Source organism: Rhopalosiphum padi, chromosome 3 (assembly GCF_020882245.1).
Source record: "Rhopalosiphum padi isolate XX-2018 chromosome 3, ASM2088224v1, whole genome shotgun sequence".
Taxonomy (NCBI): domain Eukaryota; kingdom Metazoa; phylum Arthropoda; class Insecta; order Hemiptera; family Aphididae; genus Rhopalosiphum; species Rhopalosiphum padi.
This window is the reverse complement of record NC_083599.1, coordinates 53,296,544-53,320,994: the sequence shown is the minus strand read 5'-3', so window position 1 is coordinate 53,320,994 and position 24,451 is coordinate 53,296,544. Positions and strand designations below refer to the sequence as shown.

The window sequence follows — 24,451 nt, the reverse complement described above, 5'->3', positions numbered from 1 at the left end:
AATAATGATCGTTTCCAACAGAGTTTAAGTAGTTCGCGTCCTGTTTATATAAATACCGTCAACTGGCGATAAAACTATTCACTTATCTATAAATTTCAACACTGTCGCTCGTTCGTGCTACACGACTAGTCATAAGGAATAACAGATAAATTTGAATTTATCCTCAAAATGTATTAATTTATTTGTTAGCATTAAATTAATGGCATGGATGAACCTGCATATCACTACACATTTTTTCAAATCTCGAAATCAAACTACTTGTTACTTATTTATAATAACACTATATTGGCGAGAGTAAACATAAACCAAATGATTACTAAACAATAACATTAAATGTGCTACAGCATACGCGTCTGTTGTTTTTGTTGTTTTAATTCAAAAGCAATTAAATCTAACCGAACACGTACCGATCAAAATATCGAATATACAAAATCAAACTTAATCGTCATTACAATGGTTTACTGACTTACTGCATTTATTTTCTGCTGCAGTATAATTATTAACTTTATGTCATAATGATAATCTTTTGCTTTTTTTAAACAATTACCTAAGTTATATTTTGATAAATTTATTCTGTCACATTTCTACCTTTTGAACGAATTAATAATTTACTGTATACTGTCCCGGCCGGGGTCCATTCGCTAGTCTCCAAAGGATAAAATGCCACTTATAACAAAGAATATTATTAATATACATATAATTTATTAATCTGATGTAAAAATCACAGTGATATTTTAATGTTTAGAAGTTGGTTAATAGTTATATAGGTATTACAAATGAGTGATAACATATATTATTACTCCGAGTAAGTTCTCCAGTATAGCCGACGTACAGATTACCGTTATAAGAGAGGACGGATAATGGATGTGCACATACGTCACGCACACGCGTCGAGAGTACGATGGATGTTATTCGAAGTGCCGCTGATCTTTATAACTATTACTCTTTGTTTCGGCGCTGTGAACACAATAATGAACGATAAAGTGGGAAATTATATAGAGCTGACCAATAATGTGCTAAGCACTCGGCCAACGTATCATCCACTTATACCTATAGTTTCTCTTATATATTTAGACGTTAAAAAAGTTACGAAAAACCTCCCTGAGGTTAACCTCATCCTTTTGGTTAAAGTTCGAATAATGAATTTTTTATCTACAATGTCAAATGGCTGTTACGTCGTTACGGATTACACGATTCGGCACACACGCTCGGTTTTCACTTGATTTCCGCCGTTTCGTTTACGCCGCGACGGGCGTGTACACGTAATAATAATAATATCATAATATCATATTGTTATAGTATATTACAATCATATTTACTTTCAACCGCACTACACGTAGGTAATATTATATTATACCGTTTGCAGAGGATTTACGGCGTCGCCTTAATGGTCCCGAGAAAATCTGAACTCCGTGATAAGACGGCCCGCGTGACAGTATATGTATATACACAATATATCACCACTGGTACGAGTACCTACCTATAATATATGCATACACACTTATAAATATGTATATATATATATATATATACGCAATATACACGCGAACAACGGGCGTTTCAATGTGGTACGAGGATTTAAATACGCGGTTCGCGAGCGGGAAAAACGACTCGTTTAAATGGCGCGACGATATTGTTGGCCCCTCGACCCGCACGCGCGCCTGGAACGTGACTCATATTTTTTATTTTCGGTAAACGATATTCCGGTGGCTGCGGGAAATTGATGGCGCCCCGAACACTATATAGGTCGTTTCCGATGTTCTCGCGGTATATTATTACTATATAATATAGCCCGGTCGAGATTTACGGCACGTCCGTGAAATATACTCGTATACATCGAAAATCTCATTTGGTTTTAGACGAACCGCCGCCGCCACCGCCGACTCCGGCCGGATATCGCATTACTACTATCCTCCGAGAACGGTTCATAGCCACAGCACGTCTTCCATATTTTTATACATAAACGCGCAATTGCAGATGTAGGGCGAATGGTGCGAGCTCTTCTTGACCCTCGCGATATCGAACACTTCGATTTTATATTTTATATAAATATAACTGCGTTAAAAACCGTACGACTATACAGCTCTATTTGATTGCATTAATGATAATACTGTTTGCAATAAATTACGATATTATCTTAAATCCGCACGATCGCACTCGATTTTATAAATAATAATATTTAACATTATTTCTTTAGAAATATAACGAAATTATACACAAGAAATAATCGCTGTTTGGAATATTATTATGGTTTTAATTTGATTTTTGTAATATTAAAATTAAAAATAACAATTACTTAATACAATTTAGAATGAACATTGAACTCTGCATTTTAAAACATAAGTAAACAAGCATACAATTCAGTTATATATTTCGTCAATAAAATAGACGATAAGACACAAAAAAAGTTTTAAACAAAAACCAGAAACATTTCGTATTCAATTTTTTTTTTTTTTTAATTTTTTTATTATTAGGTTTGACTTTCAAACTTGAACTGAACACCAAAAGATATAATTGATTACAGAGTACACATTTTTCTGTTTCTTTCAAACATTAAAAAATGAATATTATTAATTAGCATATTAAGCATAATAATTAATTCATGTACCTAATTATAAAATGAAGTGGCGTATTGTGACTTCTACTACATCTTAGTATTATTAAATACCATCATACAATTAATATCCATTTAAGATTTTAACAAAAATTGTTTTTTTTATATATATATACCTACAGAAATATTGCCAATGCTTATATTTGAATATACTCAATTTACTGTTATAAAAACTATAACACAACTTCTTAAAAAAAGAAAAAATATTTTGTTTAAGAGAGGTTCAAGTGATTTTTTATCATTGTTTATTAATTATTATTAATATTAACCATCAAATATTATTTTATAAGTCTGATGATTTTTATTATTATTATTATTAAAAGATATTATAGAAATAATGGCAATCCAAGCCTACTTATGTACAGATATATTTATATAAAATCTAACCTAACACATAGTCTGATTAATAATCAATTTTCGCAATTTTTTATTTTATCATTTCCAATAATATCTAAAATTCATCGACTGTGTTTTCCGTACACGTTTAACGAACGCACGATGGATCTACAACCAACACGTATTTACTTAGGAATGTGCTTTCATTTTATTCACCACAAAGTTCGAATACATTACATACGGATTATGAAATACATATTTATCGGTTTCGGCTTGTTATGTTGTTAAAATGATTGTATTTTTGAATTGCGATTGTTCGTTTTTATTATATATTTATTTCTATATATCATACTGTTGTTATTGTACAGTATTGTCAGTATTACATTTTATATAACTTGTAATAGCAAAGCTCGCTTTCCGACTTGAGAAGCTGAACTGAATCCCTTCTTCCCCCATTTGACATATCTGAACACGCCTTGAACTGACTCTCGTGTCACGATAACGCTTTGTATAAGTTTGATATATCATTTTATAAGATCCCACTCGCATCATCGATTATATAAAATAATAAGTCGACTGATACGTCATTGTCGTCAATGGCACAAACAACGGCGGTGACCATGATATACGATTGATCTAACATATTTGTATTTTATTTTTTTGCAGGCTCACTCATCCAAACATCGTGCAATTGTTGGAAACGTTCGAAGACAAGTCCAAGGTGTATCTCATCATGGAACTGTGAGTAATAATATATTTCAATTATTTTTTTTCTTAAGTCGACGCCAGTAATAAACTAAAATAATCGTTACAAACTCATTAACCATGATTCAATATACCAATATAAATACAAAATTGTTTAAAATAATAATTTTGGGTAAAACCGTTTTGTATATAAAACTGGTTTTCAAATTAATTTTGATTAATTAATTTATTATAACATCGTATGTTTCAAAATATCTTATTGATACTGTAAAAATCAAATTTTTGACCTTTGAACAAAGTATGACTCTAGTTGTCTTTTTAATATTACAGTTATTTTACAATCGTGTTTAAATTTAAGTTATTGTACAATAGGTACATGTATAAAATATCAAAAATCTAACTGTAGCCTGTGCTGAAGTAATTTATGCTTAACAGGTTTTGCTTCAATTCAAGTTTTCAATATTTTATATTTTTAGTTAGAATTTTGAGTTTGATAACTTAAATTACAAATATAAAGTATCAGTTATAGCTATAGTAAGTTAACAGTATTCAAACGCCTAAGATTGATTTTTAAAGTGAAAATAATAGATAACCAAATAAACAAAATATCATAAAAAGTACTACTGCAAACATTTATGAAAAAAAAAACCGTTCACAGTGTTAATTATTGCTTACCTAATATTAATTTTATATTCAATTATTTACATATATTAATAAAATAGTATTATATATTATACATTTTACGTATAATAATATAAGACATTCAAATTAAGGTTTTAAAGATCTGGTCACAAATGTCCAATATTTAGTGGAAAAACAATTAGTTATTATTATTACTTTTACTATTTTCTTGTTCTGACTCAATCATATTATTATTATTATCATAGTGATTATTTCGTATTAAAACGTATTTGGCATACAATATCATTAGCCGCTCGTCATACTTTATTACATTTTTTGTTATTCATTTTGCAAATTAATATAAAAAAATTTCATTAAAATCCTTTTTTGTGTTGGTCGTTTTTATGTACGTAACTAATCCCAAAAGAGAGCTTCATTTGTATGACAATTAAATTGTTCAGATGTCTTCGTCTATTTCGTTATTATATTTTATCACCGTCTGCTCGTTTATTCGCATTCCTCTCTTATAACTTTAATTTATTCTTATTATTTCGTTTTATACTGTGGTCGCCAACGTAGCATAGCGAGCAACCAATAAAAAATTAATGGATTGGTCGCAAGAAGATGCTTTTTTTCTATATTTTTGATTGCATTAGACTACATCTACTTATTATCTATTACTTTATGACCATCTTATTCAAAAAAAAAAATAATACATAATAGTTTGTACTTTTTTCCAAAAAATAGTCGTTTGAGATGAAAAAAAAAAATAACATAAATTGAAACTTGGAAAACTATAATCTATGATTATCTTATCTACCAACCATGCTAGAAATTATGACTAATAAAATAATAAAAATAAAAGCTATGATAATAATTATAATAATAATAATAAACTATTATTATAAATATATTATATATAAGGCTGATAAATATATCGACGTTTTTTTACAGATCAATTTTTATTACCCAAACCCCTCAAATTTAATGACTTCCAAAGATAATATTGATAGCATAATAATATAACATTTAATATAAAACGAAGTTTTAAGGATATCACAAATCTAAATAGATTTGTTTTATCTCCGTAACAATCGAAATACATCATGACCAAGTGATTTTCACACTGTAACATGTTTCTAACACATAAATTTGACTTTTTTATTTTACCTTTTCTTATTCGTATTTAGACTAGCTAGAAATAAGAATCAAATCAGTCCATAAAGTTAAAAATATTCTATATACACATAAACAGAAATATATATTTCGAAATATACAATCATAGTCATACATTTTTGAAATAATTATTTTTAAAGTGAAAGATTTTCGTGTGAATGTCCTTTTGGTTAAATTACCAAATATAATTAAATTTACGGAAAAAAATTTAAATTTTACATCTTAACACTATTATTTTAATCTGCTGTTGACTGCAAGACCATTTATGAATAAATATATTATTTCAAAATATATTTCATTGTAATCTAACCTAACCATTTATATATATATATATTAAACTCAAAGTATCGAGTGGGCCAAATATATTAAATAGTTTACTACGCAGGCCACACATAACAATTTAACGAAAAAAAAATATTTTTTACTAATTTTTCAATTTTATTAATTACGTTTACAAACACAGCATCAGGTATTTAACTAAATTAATAACAATTAACATTAACATTTAAAAATTCTCTAAGAATCTAAGATAATTGTGCTACGAAATTAATATTTTACTATTATTTTTTTTTGTCCATTAATATTGGTAGCCGCAGGCCGCAAAAAATGAGCCGAGGTCCGCTTGTATGACATGTATGTATTATACTAACCATATTAAATACATATGTTTCGTACTAAGGCCCAAATTAAAGTATAAGAAAAAAAATCCTGATAAGAGGAGAACATTTGCCCTTATTAGTGAATCTTATAGTTATGAAATTATTCTCAATGGAAAATAATATATAATATAATTTTTTCACTTACTACTATCGTATTACTCAATCAAAACCAAATAAGACCACAAAGTTAAGCGGATAATAATATTACAGGCAGACAACGTAATTATGTTTTCAATCGAGTTAGCGTTCCATAAAACGATGACCTATTCTATTCTACATTGATGTGCAATTACGGCCAGTGCTCTGATTTTGTGTACAATATTTACTATAATGAAAGTGCATTGATGCAGAAAAAACTGTCATTATAGTTATATATTATAGTATTGTATAGTATACCTAGTATATCATACGTATAGTATTGAACTTTATTTTTGTTTTTAACATTTAAAAAAAAATTACCTATCAATTTTTATGATTTTTTATTAAAACAATTTAACAACCAGAACTTTTTGTTCGTTCTCTTCTCTGGATGATTGTAATTAGTACAAACAATAACATTGTGCCATACAAAAATTATCTTTTTATTACCGTTTGTTCTTTATTATATCATAATATATCGCGAGACATTGTCTTACTATTAACAATTTTGGTAGTTTGTCAATTTTCGAAACGTTGAAACAATTCACCTAAATTATTTACTGTGAACTGTGATCCTTAAGACCAGAATTGCATAACATAATATACAAATACCTATTGTGATTTGATTTAAAATTAGAAAATTGTATAATGCGAATTTAAAAACAAATGTAAATATCATACCTCCTTATTTTTAAATACACAAATATCAACCAAATACATTTATATTCATATTAGTATTAAATTACCAAACAAAGCGAGAGAATAACAAAACTCCAAAATATTTTAAATAATATTATGAGCAATATTTAAGACTTTTATGACACATTAACGCGTGATCAATTTACGGATAAAGATATAATTTAACGGTCATAATAATTTACAAGTAGGTTCGTGGTTTAATTTTACATTTTTTGTAGGTTACCGCTACGAGTTTAAATACAATTTATCACAATTTATCGTTTTTCTCGACTTAATTATAAATTTGTTCCGTCGGCAATCGCAAACTTCATTCTGCCATTACTGCAGTGTGCGCCTTTTCACGATAATGTTTAATTGTTTTTATAATTTCACACCTATCCAAGTTTTGCCAAACACTTTAACTTTAACTACCGTGTAGATACTTTTTGTATCGATTAAAATGTTAATCTTATTCCGACCATTTGTCAAACATCAAGACATTTAAGAGGACTCGACCGCTACGCAATATAATTTATTAACTCTTATCTATCTAAAGGATAATATAACATCAGAACATTATGGGTTTTTGTATCTTGTTGATTCTGAAATTTCTTATCTAAAATTAACGCGTTACATTGGAGGTTTGTTTTTTTTAATCTTAAATTGCATTTTTTTTTCAAATTGTATATTATCATGCCGTGGTTTGTAGAGGCTATTAGGTGTGAATATCGTCTCTTACTTTCAAATTCGTGTCGATGTTTCCCGTAATCAAGTTACAAATTTTCAATTTCTCACTAATAACAAGTAATGAGCTAGGTATCCAGTTAAAACACCCGTAATATAATAATATGTACACCCTGATGATCAAATCAGATTTCACGATTTATTAAAATCTATTTATCATAGGCTAAACTTTTTCATCCCAAACACATTAGGTATAATCATATTAAAATACTACTGAATACTAGCTGAATATTGTTGTGCCTTCACAGGGTGACTGGAGGCGAGTTGTTCGACCGCATCGTGCAGAAGGGTTCATACACCGAAAAGGATGCTGCCCATTTGATCCGCCAGGTACTAGGAGCTGTGGATTACATGCACGAACAGGGTGTCGTGCACAGAGATCTTAAGGTGAGTCATCATAAAATAATAGTTCAACGGCCGGTTTAAGAAATAACATGGACAAATAATCAAACCAAAAAAACTAAGTACATTTATAAACAATAATATAACATATTATTATTTCGGTGTTATAGGTGTTGTTACTTAAATTAATCATATTATTATTATTGTCCAATAGGTGCAATACTATAAATTAGATTATATCAATCAGATTTATATTTTTTGATTTTTCTTTGAAAGGCATGGCTATAATCTTACAGAAAGAGACAAGGCTGGTCACGGGTGACCCAAGTATTTTTTATTTATTTTTACAACTATTTAAAAAGTTTTGTTTATTTCATATTTGACCTTAGAAACATTCTTACACAGATATCAATAATACAAATATTTATGTACAAAAAGAGTATTTAATTTATATATTTTGGTAATAAAAAAAATTAAGTACCTAGCTATTTGTTTTAAATAAAAAAAGGTTAAGAGGGAATGGAGAACTGATTATCAATAATATTTTATTGTGAAGATAGTACTTTAAAAATAATTTTGGTCATGGGTGACCGGCCTTGCCTGTCAAAGGTTAAATTAAAAGTGCATGAGAAATTTACTATTTCTCCTTCATGTACTTCTGGCGTAATGCATACCTGCAATAAAATGTATTTAAATCATTCGGTAAAATATTTGTTTCTCATGAATAATATTTATTTTATTAAAATTTTCTGCTCTCCAATCGGTACATGTATACCTATTTTCTAATAACATTACATTGTACATAATATTATTATAGTGAGTCCTGGTGAAACGTAATTTTAAGAATTTTTAACTTTTTAGATAACCGAATAAGGTAAAAGGTAAAACTAACGAAAAATTAATTAAAAATCATAAAATCACGATTTCGTTTAATTCGAGTTATGTTATTTCTTCGGAATTTCAAAATTAACATTTTCTAAAAATCTTAAAATTTACATAAAATGCGTGATTATTTTACCGCTATACTAACAGTGAAGGTTTTTTTTTAATTTTTAATTTTTCGCAATTATAGGTGGTATAAAGATTTTAGACTAAATATTGAATTATTTAAAATCTAAAATAGTTTATTTTATAGATAGGAATTTAAGTTCAAAAAAAGTGCGTAGCTAACTTTGTTCAAATAATATCAATAAGTTGAATTGTAAAATTCCAAGCGTCTAACTTATATTTTATCCAAATTATTTATATTTATTTTCATCATTTATTGAAATATAATCTTCATGGAATGGAAATTCACGGTAAAGTCATTAATCATCGGACATACTCGTATAATAAAATAGTGGAAAAATAAAAATGATTAAGTTCTCATCTTTACTGTCATGACCACATAATATTCACCCAGAACTTCATGCGTTTGACCAAATCGAAAATCAGCGTCGATATTATCATCCAAGATGGCTATAGGAATAATAAGCTAAATAAGTAAATACTGGGATAAGAGCCAATACAACAGTGATGGTAAATAAATGTGCTTTTTTTTGGAAAACTTCCCGTTGAAATGTTAAAATGTCTAGCCTATGTCGGCATTCATCGTGCTCACAATCCTGGAAAGAAAAACCAGAAATAATGACGCCCCGCATAGTTTAACTACCCAACTTTAATTAAATTTTACTGAATAAAACATTTTAATTTTATCGCGTCACACACTTTTCAGCTTGTATTTTGTATATAACAATAAAATGAAATTGAAAACTTTTTTGAAATAAAATAACAATTTGGCACGTTTTTGAAAACACGTAAACGTGTTGTGTTATGATGAACTATTATTAATTACAAAAATAATGGTTTATTGAGTAAACCCGTTTAAGAATCGTATAACCATCCAAGATGTTAGATTACCCGTCTATCAGTTGTCTTAAAGATATTAAATAAATGCAATCTTAATTAAATGTTATTTAAAAACTACAAATTACAAAATTAAAACACTATCGATATTTAAAACCCCGTTCACTGAGTGTAGATCAGATTCCTACGAACAGGTGTGTTGGATCATATAAGTAATAAAAGATAGGATGTTGAAACAATTTCGTGAGTAAAATAAAATAAATTTACAGTAATAATGATGTGCAAAGTTAAATATTATATACATATATATTAAATAACTGCAGAAAAATTAGCTCGACAATTTTTTTGTTGCGGTCACACGTAAATAACAATAATTATTTCAATAAATAACTATTACAATGGCGAAAAATTGTGTTGCTCTCGGTTTATGTTGTTTGTAAAATTATATTATTGGCTATGTTTTTAGTTACCTTAAATCAGCGATTCTCAACCTATGGGCCGCGGCTAACATGAGACCATAATATATGTAGTATACAATTAATGCAATAAACTATTCATTTTTAATCTAGATAATGACTCTCTCGTAGAGGACAAGCAATGTCAAGAATCTCATTGAATCGTTTAACTTGTAATTAAATTCAATGAAGTTTTTTTTTTTAAACAATTGTTTTATATATGTATATATATATAAGTATATAGGTGTGCTATTAGTGAACGTATGTAATTTGCGCCAAATCTAAAAATTAATTTTAATAATTTGCGACACTTTTTAAGGTTGTAGTTTGCGCAAATTCCATACGTACCTATTGGTGACACAAAATACCATAAAAGATTTATTTTCGAAATTTGTAGCCAGTACAACTAAAAAATCTGGGAACCGCCGTCTTAAATAATAAAAATATCCCAATTTTTTCGTAGGAACTCTTTATTACAAAGCTTATCGAAGTGGTATATCAGTGTGGAACGGTGAACATAATTATAACGTATATATACCTAAATTATTATGTATTGTCCATGGCTAATAATTATTAATTCCTCAATATTTTCTTTACGATGTATTCGTTGTTTAGTGTTGTATACAGCTAATATATTTGTCTGCAGAGTATTATTATTTTCATACTGCAGACATAAGTTAAATTAACACCTGTATCATAAGTTCATTATGACGTTGGTTAGTAAAATTGTCTAACATTTCAAAGTTAAAGATAAAATCTCTGTGAATATATTTTTTTTTTTCATACCGTGTTATGATGATTTAGGAGCCTCCAGACGAAACATTTTGGTACTGGTCTGATTACGCCAACCGAATACAATGTTTTAAACTATTCAAATGAAAAGTTTAGCATGAAGATTTACACTGATTCGTATTGAAATTAAGTGTGCAAGTAACTGATGGCCATTAAATATCTGTACAACATTTTAATGCATGTATATAACATAAATAATATCCATTTGACCCATTCGAAGGACAATCGCATATTTTCTATCGCTGAAATGACGCTTCAAATTTGTAGATGGCAATTTAAAAAATAAAAAGGTCGGATAAACTGTTTGCTTTTTTTCTACCAACAATACCTTTTATAATATGTTTTATAAATCCCTGAAATGTTATAATTAAATGTCATAGTAAATTCCCTTTGACATCAATCTTTATGAATATTTTTTTTTAAATATTTACACTACTATAATTAATTTTATCATAAATAGTTGTTTTAATATCTTATAATATCTTATAATATCTTATAAGGTTCGCTTTTATTTTTATTTTGTTTGTCAAAGATTAAAACCGATCGACTCCGTTAACGCTAATTTTATTCATGCTTAATTTATTTCCTTTTTAACATCTCTTGAAAAATTCTGCATTTGTTGGTTTTCTTTTGAGAAACTTAATTAAAAACCGACTTTTAACTAAGACTGACTTTTACTATACCACTAAAATGCATTATTTGATGAACAAAAAAAAAACAAAAGATTTCAAAGACTTTGTAAATTAGCAACCACCCACGAACTTTAAGCGGATTGATCGCATTTTCGGGATAGCAAATATTGATTATGAACACAAATTAAAAACCGCAGATCTAGATTAGTATGTAGATATACCGTTGAACATTTATCAGAATATTTATTAAATAGTTGTGCACTTGATTTTAGTTGATACATAATAAAATAAAGTCTATTTTGTTGTAAGTTCATGTGAATCAACTGTATGCAAAGTATTATATTTGATTTCTTTTACTGTTAATATTTTTACATTCAATTTGACTAACATTTAATTATAAATAAAACGCATTAACGAGAGTAATGCATTTTCACATTTTACCTGCATAGCAGTGATTAATTATTTCAGATGTAAAACATCAATTTATTTTTTACTTTATTTTTACAGCCAGAAAACTTATTGTACTACAGCACAGACGACGACAGCAAAATTATGATAAGTGATTTCGGATTGTCTAAGATAGAAGATTCTGGTGTAATGGCGACTGCTTGCGGAACTCCCGGATATGTCGGTATGTACAGATAAATCTTTTTTCTAACCCATATTTTGACGCATCTTATAATATATTGAACCAATTCTACCATACCCTTCCACCCTCTTCAGCCCGTGTAATACCCATGGTCGTTATATAACTCGAAATATATTTAAAGGAAAAACGTATTTATTCGATGCTCGTTATTACCTAATTATGCAGTTTTAAGTAGATATAGCCAACGATTGAGTTAACACAACCACTACGTTATGATTTATATATAATTTCTCGAGTGTCATCCCAAAACTACCATTATTTTGTTTTTAATAGTATAAACAATACTCCCAATTTTTCGTCTTTGTATTGATTTTTAATGATATAACTATTATGTTTAGCGCGTATTTAAATTATTGTAAACCTGTCGACAAAAATACTCACAAATATATTTTCTGGACTTAATTATTGTTCAAATTTTGTTCGTTCTTAATATGTATGATAAGAGCTCAACGCTTCCAAGACTCACAACAATAGATGCGCAGTGTTATACGTCTAATTTAAAGGACTGACGAACTCTGTTCGAATTAATTTTTCATACACTATGATTAATCGCAATCTTCAGGTTTAAAACTAAAATAAAATACCACTCCACGACCATGCGAAGAATGTACGCTTTTTAATATTTTCAAGAACGGTATTTGAACCGACGCGGCAATAAATTTCTTTTGAATTTTGGAAATTGCAATGTGGGCGGCGCCGACCGCTCGTCAAATATTTCGGCATGTGCGATTATCTCAAAATTAAAAATTAATAACGATCAGATTCGGTTGTTTCGTATTATAAATATAAAAATACTAATTTTGATGTGTAAAAAATCATCTTCTACTTTTTACCCAAAATATTATGGGGAATGTCTGTATTTATAATAATATATTTCTTATACGCAAAAATAATGTGACGACTAAAATAAAATTGTCGAATTTTTCAGCATAATGATTTGAAATTTATTAGTTAATTATTTATCCATTGTTTTATTAAAGGATTATTCCATATTTTTCCATAATACCTGTTAACTATATTTAACATACGCTCTGTAAAAATATAAGTATGTAAATATATTTGAAATACTTATTTTATGATTTTAAATTTAAAAATACAAAATATATAAAAAAAAAAGTACTATTTTAATATTAAATTTTACTGCTCTACATTTTAAAATAATATTATCAAAATATTTATTGCCAAAAACTTTTACTTTGACATATTTTGATCCCCGATACAACTATTTCGAATATCTAACGTGAACTAAGTTTTTTAAGTATTTTTTTAAATGTATATTTAAATACTTTTTCATTAAATTATTACCTCCTCAGCATACCTCCCTCATTTTTTACGAATTTTTGGCACAAATTTGTAATTATGCTTAATTTTAATTTATAAAAAAAAATAGCTTTATTTCTGTAATTACGAGTTATGCATTAGATGTATACTATTCTTTTACATTATTGTCGATCGATTAATCGTCAAAGAATTTCTCCATAATTCACCCCACTCGCCACCGTCTAACACGCATTTATTCCGCATCATCCGAGTGCTGTTGTTGTCGTTTATTTATATATAAATTGTTTACTGCATAAAATTCTTTTCAATAAATCGTTTTATTTTTCTTTGACTCTGAGTTGTTCATAGAAAACTTTCAAAGCGGGCGTGGGCCTAGTTCCATTTTATTTTCTAAGAATGAAATACGTGAGCCATACGACAATATTTTATATGTGATTGTTTTCTCCCCGCCAAACGTTTGATTTTTCATTACTCGAACGTAAACCTTTGTTGAATCTCGGAATTCGAAAACTTTGCCGTATTTCGTTTTTGCATGTGGACAAAATAACATTTTGTAATATCCACATACAAACGGTAATATAAACTCATACACAAAGATATTTGACGTTAAAAAAGTGTTGCTTTTAGTTTTACGCGTTATAAATATTATTGTTGTGAAATAATAAATATTTTGACAAAAATCACTGTATTTAGAGTTAGATTAAAAAAGAAACCCATACAACAATAAAACTATATAACAAAATATTATCCGTCATCTTTATCTCGAGATTTATTTTTAAATAAGTCCAACAAAATGGACGATTTAGGAAAAAAATGTATTATCTGAACGACGTCCGTATTAAAGAATTAAAAAAATTGCAATACATATTTTACTAAATGTTATAGGCGTAATTTATTATTAGCTTGTAGATAATATTAATAATCATAGTTACGTGCAGTTTGGTAAAATATAATGATGATAATCGGGCCAGGCATGTAGATTTATTATATTATAAATTGTTTATTATTCTCATATAATAATATTACAACACTATGAGGTATCGGAATAAATTTAACCACAACCGTGATGTGCCTAAATAGCCTATCCACGACGCCGTGTTGGATATTTAAATGAATCGAATAAAAATTATTATTTTTATAAGTAAGGAATGTATTTATATTTATTATTATTAGAATAAGCTATTTAAATCATGATATAAAATATTCACATTTTAATTTTTTCTTATTAAAATAACATACAATTTAATTTAACATATATTGCATATTGTGTATGTAGCGCATATTTTTGTTTCAACTTTTAACTTATATTTTAAATTTAATTACGTAAGTTTTGTAATAAGAAAACTATTTTTAAAGTTACAAGTAACAATTTATCTACTGCATGTCGTAAATTGACTTACATTTTAATAATAGCAATAGTATTTTATGTTAGGAATTATTATTATATGTAAAATGTAAATAGAGTGTTTTTGGAAAAAAGTAATTTAATCTTCTGGATTACTATAATAGTAATATTAGTTGTTTAAGCATATCATCTCAGAATAGTTTTTCGTATGCAAATATGTAATAAATTATATCTTGGAATTTTTAATTCAACCCACATCCTTTACGGGGACTTACTCAGTGACAATTGACATGATATACTCAAAAACAACCATACAGTAAAGCGAATTTGTCAGTTTATTTTTAGTTTTTTGAAGATCCCTAGCTTATTATAATATATTACACTTAACTTGAAAAATTTCATTAAAATATTTATAAAACGCTCTAAATGTAAAAAAAAAAACACTGACGGATTCAAGATAAAAGATACCGACTAAAGCTGATTATGACGCTGACGAGTTATTTGCTCAAAACCATAAAACCGCACGTCAAGTTTATATTCTTTATAACCATTTTGATCTATTTTTCATTTTAGGTCAAATCACAACCTTTTTATTCTATAGAGGTAAAAAAGTCAAAACAAAAATGTTATTCGCAATCGTGCCTCGATAATATTATAAAATAGTGAACGTTACAGATTCAATATATTATAAAACTGTCTTATCCCGCACATCACCCAACATATTTTTTAGTTTAGTATAAAAAGAAATATTCGCTACGTTTTTTCACGGTCGATCGTATTTTAGACAGGATACTCGTACAATGGTATTTTGTGTTTTTCTAATGAAACTCCAACAACGTTGTATGTGTAGTATGGTCTGCAAAAGAATTATTATTGTATTATTCTTCGACGTATATTCGAAAGTTAAAAATACAGGGTTATACAAACATAGGCTATTAAAATAAGAGAAAATGGTGATCAGGTTTATTACAGTGCTTCAAAACATCAAAACTTATAACAGAAAAAATGAAAAATAAATCTTAACGAAATCGGTTAATAAGGAAAAATAAAAATTGAATATTATTGTAACATAATTGGATATATAACGAATAATGATTTAAAATAAACTTATAATTATATCAAATTATTTAAAATAGAATAATTATAAATATCATTATACAAATGAAATAAAAATATACTATAACTGTAATATTAATAGGTGATTTTTCATATTTTAAATGTTGTTGAATTAATTATTTTTTATCTTTTGATTAATAACAATTTTTCTTTTTATTTACATTTTATATCCCACTTAGGTTTTTCATATCATTTAAAAACCTTAGGTCTAGAATCGTTTTTGTAATCATACTGCATCGAATATTTAAATATCCAAGTCCAGTTATAATTTAGATCAATAATTAATTACTTTTTATCTTACAAAAATTTTCATCAGTTATGTATCATCAGAAAAACGCTTATAGCCACAAATATACGAGTAGTAGATATTTATAGTAAATGTATCGTGACCTGTAAATTTAAAAGCCATAAAAATAAAAACCATTAACATTTTTATTTACATATGTTAATTTTTTTTAATAAAATGTCGAATACATAAAATATGTAACTATTGGTTATGTTTGAAATCACAATAATATTAAACACAAAATGTTTGCTATACACAAACATCCAACAACTAACAGTTATACATATTTTTTTAAGCCTTTTAATTTCAAAACACAAAATCATATCTATATTATTTCCACCATTTTCGTGTGATAAATTTCTGGCTACCGCATATGTATTTGAGCTTATACTAAATAATATATATTCGTTCTAAAGTATTTAGATTTAGATGCAATACATCAGATAATAGCCGTTTATAAGTTTATCAGCTATAATATTGTAATAATAATAATTATTATCATTGATCTTCTCTACAACCGACCAATACTATAATATTCTAATACACCAGTCTTTGATTTTGCTAATTCTTATTAGTAAATCTACACAAATATATTCAAACTTTATTTATTTTATTACGGAAGAAAAAAAATACTATAATTATATCTTTTGAAACAGCTCTAGCCTTCCCAATTCAGAATCACAGTTAGGTACGAGAGAAAAATATAAATCGCAAACTACTCGTATATTAAATTACAATATTTTATTATAATACACTTCGAAATTCTATTGCTCGAAAACTGTGATCACAAACCTTCCTTGATTTGGTTCTAACCAACGTGATATAGAATAATAATTATAGGTCTCGAAATCGTGTATAATATGAATTAATTATTTTTTAAATAAATATTCGTTTCAAGAAATGTACAATATTTGTTTTTTACTTATTTTCTTTTTTTATTCTTTTTATTAATTACAACATTTTATCTTAACTTAGTTCACGCTTATTAATAAAGACTAAGTACTAATTTTTAATTTATGAAAAGAAATTCTCACTCGAGACAATAATTATAAGCTAAATACATCGAATTTTACGAAAAGCTGAAATTATTAGTATCTAGTATATAAAACTGAACTACAATCAACCCGTAATTATCTTAGAAATGTTAAATACTTAAAATTAAATCTCTCAAATAAAATACATAAAAAACAATAAAATGTTAAAAATATTATTTATCTAAATTTAAGTCCTAATGTCACAATTTCGATAAAAAAAAAAGGAAAAACATTAAGTGTGTCATTTTGGGTATTTAAAAAAAAAAAAAATATTTTTAATAATATCTGATATTACAATTTTAATTATTTTAACGGTAAATTTTTTACGTTAATAAGTTTGTATCGTATACGTATTACATAGTGTATTGCTTTCGAATCGGTAACTGCTGTGTTGTGGGTTATGGGTATATAGGTGTCGATATTGTATCTCGTTATTGATTAGGTCACTGTAATAGATGTGTTAAATAATTGGTATTCTATAATGAACCAATGCATAAGATGAAAAACGATTCTGAACAAAGATAATATACGTTTTTGGTGGCCAAGACCAAACAATTATTATTTTAATAATAATATTAAAATTTAAAAAAAAAATTTGTATATTTTGTATTATTTTGAAATTATTGTAAATTTTTTACTTTTAACGTTAAAAGTAAAAACTAGATCTAATTCGCTAGCAAAAACCTCCCTCAAAGTTGTTGATTAGAGTATTTTTTACTATTAAAAGTGTCTTCAAACATAAAAATTAAATTAAATTACATATATCATTGTTAAATAAATCCATTCTTCACTCAACTCAGAATCTATTTATTATTTGAATAGTAAAACTTATTGTATTAATTATTTAAAATGAAAAATATAATAAAAGATATTATTAACAAAAAATTATAATTAATGTACTGAAATTATAAAAAAAATCAATACATTTTAAAAACATAAACAATGATAACATTTTTATTTTAATTGAATCACAGCACCGCGCGAAAACCATAATATTTTATTCTTGTGTACATCAAGAAGGTATAATAAAATTCACTTGTCATAGTAAAGAAAAAATGAATTTTTGTCAATTACCAGTTTTTTGTATGAAAAAAACTCCAATTTTTCATTATCAATATTATTTATTAGTATAATACATTATATACTATATAATTATATAGATTTATATATATATCATTGTATACATTCTTTCACAAAACACGTCAAGTACAACGGGTAAAAAAAACATTATTACTTAAAATAGTGTTTTTTTTTTAAGTTTTCCGTGGACCGTGTGTTATTACTTATACCTGCAGCACCATAAATGCCTGTTATTCGTAGTTAAATATAACGATATTGATAAAAGGTTGTCACACTTGCAATGGTAAAATATAATCAATATTTTACCCATAAATCGGTAAGTTTTTTTGTGCCTTTGAACTGTATTTTCGGGAAACCCTATAGGGAATGATTGGAATTTATTTAATATGTTATATTCGTTTCAGTGATAATACATTAATACTCCCAAACGCTATGCGTCTTTGTGAAAATTGTAAGTTGTACGACGACTTTTCCACTCGGTTATATTGCTGGGAAGGGGGATCAGTATAAAGCGTTTTTCGTGACAAAGTTGGACGTGTGCCGTGACGCCAACTTCTGCATGAAACTTTTAATCGAATTCGACAATTTTAATTGATTCTCTCTCAGCAACTCTACGTCCGCATATAATTTGTTTCCAATTTACGATTATTATAATATTATTTTCGAATTCTCTCCAATGGAAATTCCTATAATTACTCTGAGAACAATGTCGTTTATTAGTTTTATGTGTTTTCTTGTACACCACATTCTCTTATTGTTCCACATACTTTAACAGAGTATGTAATATAAATAATTTTAAATTTAAAAAAAGCACTTATCTATCATATGCGTTTGGTTGTTTGAAGAACACCATTTTAACACATTCATTTAATTGGCAACTAACTACAGATTTTCAAGATACAAATTTATAAGTATTTTTGCCCTTTTGCACATACCACTGTTTAGTATCCTTTTGGCGAAGCAAATAATAATAAAGATTAATTTACAACTTAAATCAGTTTTTTTTTTTTGGCTTTATTCAATTATATGATATACGATAACTTATATTTCAATCATATTTTGTTTCAATTTATTTTCAATAATTTAATAGTTTAAATTAAATTATTGTCATATTTACACTAAAGGTTATACGTTAAAAAAATGATTAAAAGCTAAAAGCTTAGGTTAGTCCTTCTATCAAGGAAAATTTAAATTATTAAGTACTATTACAGATTGTTTTATGGGACATTCATTTTTAACGTTTTTAAATTTGTTTTCCTTTCTACGAATTTTCCGACATTTAACATTAAAAAAAACACACATTAAATTTCTAATTCTTTTTCATAATTTTAATATGTATTATATATATTATACAATTTTTAATCATTTTTGAATCATTTTTATATTTTTTTTTTGTTTTATCTATTTATACGACTTTTTAGAGCAATCAATAACATCAAACTAATTACAGTGATTACAGCACTTCAATTATAACTTATATATTTTCAATACGCGTATTTCAATACTAAAAATGTTTATATAGTTTTAATTTAAAACGATTGATAATATATTTATTAACCGACTCTATAGCCCTTTTTGAAGTTACCAAAATGTTCATATTTTTTTTTCCAACGCAGTAACTTACGAAATAAGTAAACGAATAAAATCCCATCAAGATAATATATATATATATATACCATATAATTCAGTGTTTACGACATTACAGTGTTGGGCATATTATTATTATCTACGAACAAGTCCAAGTAATATAATATAGTTAGAGTATTATGAGGCGATAAATTTCACTAACGCTAGTCTCGCGTTGTCCAGCTATTTATTATAATAGTAGGTACGTGTAATGACGCTGCACGTCTTGACGTCTACATACGAGTTTTCTCGAAAAGTAAAAAAAAAAGAAGGAGACGAAGATGAACGTAAATAAATTGAATTACAGCTAATTTATTTAAAAGCTAGAGTGGTACACGACACTAAATATCATATCCAACTGCGACGACGATGGACTCAATGTAATTATACTATGCAATAATAATATTATGCATATGAAACTGTCAAAACGAAAAAACAAAAGCTATCTAACAAATAGCTGAAATAAAAATATGACAATAATATAGTACTGCGTAAAATTATACGAATCAGCGCACAAGGCCAAAGAATTAAATTCGGAAAGCGAACAAAACAGTTAATATTCACATCTCTTCCTTTTTATATGGAGTGAATTTTTATTCCAAGTCACAGCTGTAATCACATGGTCCCAGACCGACAATTTTTCACTCATAAAAAATATACTTATCTTTTAGGTACTATGAATTCAAAAAAACCTACGGCATTTCTGACATTTCTTAATCTTTTTATACCGTATGCATAGGAGTAAATTTCAGGGCTTCCTGTCAAAAAATTTAAATTAGCCCCTTCAAATTGTTTCGGTAAATATTTACATTTATTTTCATCCCCAATTAAAATGTGTGTACTTTAAAACACTTTAATTTTGTTGATCTAAACACATTATTTTTAAAATTGTTAAGATGTGTATTCAACTATATATTAATGTTTTATTTAAAGTTGTTAGGCATGATATTATTATAGTACATAATCAATTTCCAGCAAAAGTAGTTTTTCCGACATAATTAGAATAAAAATTAGGACGAGATATTTATATATAAAAAAATTTGCGAAAAATAACAGATCTCTGTTTCTTAAAAATAGATAAGCATCAACAAAGTGATCAAAGTGTTGTTTTTTATGTATATATATAAAATAAAAGTTTTTACAGCCAGGAGTATTATTAAAATGTATTAGCAACCAACAATATCGCCATATCGGTATATATATCGGCTATCATCGGGTTACAATTGAAATTAAAAACAAACGCATCATAACAAGTAAAAAAAATTAATAAATTGAGGCTATATAGAAGAACTTTTAGGTACTTACTCATATATAGTTGTATTAAAATTATTTAAATTTCCTAGCATCCTCGATAATCATGTTTTAAGATACTTATTTGAATTTAGATTTATTACGGTATTTATAATGAAAAAATATTTTTTTTTTTAGAAACCACTCTTTTTATCAAAAATGTGTTAATTGCTAGAACAGATGTTTTTTTGTCTACTATAGCCACTTTTGATAAAAATAAAAATGTACAGACGCACGCATACGCAATTATTATTCGGGTAATATTCTAGAATTTTATCGTTTTTATTATATAATAAAAAACGAACTTTTTCCTTCTTTATTCTATATAAAAACGATGGTACATTGGTTAATAGTATTCGCCAACCTTCGAAACCACTTATCCAATTGGTATCAAATTTTGAGTGTTTATAGATTAGTTTTTCAACCGATATAGGTTGCTCTAGGTTGCCATTAGTTATAAAAAAAAAAAAGGCTTTTATAAATAATCTACTAGCTGAATATTATACTACCCGTGTCCCGTGTCCCGTGTACAGTTTTGTAGGAAATTAATTTCATTTAGCTAATTATATGTGTCAAATAATGATTTACTAATTTTTTAGATTACTTCGTTTCCGCTGAGTTCGTAATTTTCATATCATTTTTTTATTCTACTCGAAAATTCTTCGTGATATATTCTTAGTATAACTTGTATTGTAAACAGTCTGGTATTTTCGGATTATATAGGTATAGAACAAAGAAACAAAGGTTCATTTATATATACGACTAAAAATGAATATGTTAATGTACGAAATAAAGAAACTAGTTATTTTATAAAATTACGGGTACTTTCAGTTACCTAAAGTATTGAATGAATCTATAAATACATACTTCAACTAGTTACTCTACATACTAACTAAATATTTTATAAATTAACAATAACGGTTTACTTGTATTTAAAACTATTTTTGAATCAAATATAATATTATTCATTTAAAAAAAGTCAATTCCGATTTGTACAACGTCAATCTATTAGAATTATTAAGTTATTATTATTACAATTATTAAATTATCATTATTTTTACAAATTACAATTTATTTATCGGTAGGTACACGAACTTTTTGGATGGCATTTAAAGTTACAAAATATCTTTTTTTTAAGCATATATATCATTTTGTGTTGCACTTTTGTTGATATGTGTATTAGAAAAACCCTTGACCAATTTGGATTCGGATGCCTTTCGAAGACAAATATTTTCATCTAGAACGTCACTGGTGTTATCTACTCCAGCTCCGGTTATCTACCTATTACCTAACGATGACTATAAATTATATACATTAGCGAAAACCTAACTGCAGGTATTATACATATATATTAACTAGTAAAACCGTGTATTTTATATACTAACGAGCATATTTAGAAATACTCGAATACTCGTTAGTAGCTTATATATACTTAAAAAATACTCGACAGATTTTGACATTTCAGATGTTTTTCTTTTAGAGATATCGGAAAAATTTAGAGATTAAATTGAACTCCGTTACCTATCTCGGTCGAATTTTAAAGCGAAGCGAGGCAAGTGAACCGACCCAGATTTGCCTGTGAACTGAGTTTTTTTTTACCCCGCGCGTCGTCAGGTTCTTATACAGCTAGTATAATATATTATAAATTATAAAATGTTTAAAAACGCGCATTTGTCGCCAGCTGCAGTGACTCGGAGCTATGCCGGTGGGTATAGAAACTAGGAAGCCGGTATGCCGACATAACATATTATATGTACGTAGTGGTATACCTATATATATATTATGTGCGACTGCGGTTATTAGCATAATATACGATGTTATGAAAACCGAAACTCAAATGTTTACTCGGTCGTACTACGTATATATACAATATTATAGAATATTATTCTACGTATATACCCATTACAACACAGCTGTAGTGCTTACCCACAATGCACCGCCGCCGCCGTGTGCGCGCGCGCGATACGCGTAACACGCGCACATATACATATACATTACCGTAGATAGACCGTATACGTGCGCGCACGACTCAACAGGATTTAATTAAATTAATTAAATACGAACGCCTGTATATATAGGTACTATACTGGTAGGTATAGGTCAGGACGCGATTTCGCGTAAACAATAATTCAAAACTTTACGTAACATTGCGTTAGCGCACAATACTATTATAGACATCATAAAATACACACGCGGTCATATACGTATATGCAGAACGTCGTCGTTATACGTATGTGCGACTGAACCGGCTGACAGAATGTGTAATTAACCAACTGTGTTATATGTAAACACTTTTATTATAATTAATTAATTAATTAATGTTTAATGCTGTTTTATTCGCTGATAATTGTTTATTGTGTTACGAGTATTAAAAAAAAAATTATGTATATATCATATTACTTCGTATATAGTTACATATTATTATAATATTTTGTTATTTCAGTTACACCCTATATTATATTATAATATATGATACATGGTGGCATATTAAATCTACTATAGTTTATGTGGTTTTGATAAACGTTTTTATACTTTTTAAAAAATGTTAACGCGATTTAATTTTTTCATCACAACTTAATGGTTAAGATTTTCCACAAGGAATTGATTTTATGCGATGAATGAATCGATTTTAGAACGACGTATATTTTTTTATTTTTGAGTCTCGTCATTTTTTTTAATACAAAAATTACTTAGATTAACAACTTAAATTGAGATTTCTTGTAGAAAATTGGATCTATTTGCTGCTTTTGGCAAATCAAAATTGAAAGTTCTTAGTACTTTTTAAATTAATTGGTAAAATCTAAAAACAATAAGTAAACGTTATTACCAAAACAATTATTTTGGTAACCTTTGTTACTAACAATTTATACCGTCTTCACTCAGAATCGTTTTTCGTCGTATAAAACTAATTTATCATTAAATTGTAATTTAAAACATCTATTACAGTACCTACTAAACGACGAAATATATTCGACTCCTGCTGAACAGCAGAACAGTTACCTTCTTT

General features: G+C 27.3%; 1 protein-coding gene across 4 annotated transcripts in view; it reads left to right on the top strand.

The window, feature by feature from the left end:
- Positions 1–24,451, top strand: part of LOC132928071 (calcium/calmodulin-dependent protein kinase type 1) — a 346,565-nt gene that overhangs the window by 283,819 nt on the left and 38,295 nt on the right. For all 4 annotated transcript variants that reach the window (XM_060992636.1, XM_060992635.1, XM_060992638.1 and 1 more), the window contains 3 exons: positions 3,617–3,691; positions 7,920–8,058; positions 12,245–12,368. In XM_060992636.1, coding sequence (XP_060848619.1) covers positions 3,617–3,691; positions 7,920–8,058; positions 12,245–12,368 — 338 coding nt within the window. The remainder of the gene's footprint in view (positions 1–3,616; positions 3,692–7,919; positions 8,059–12,244; positions 12,369–24,451) is intronic.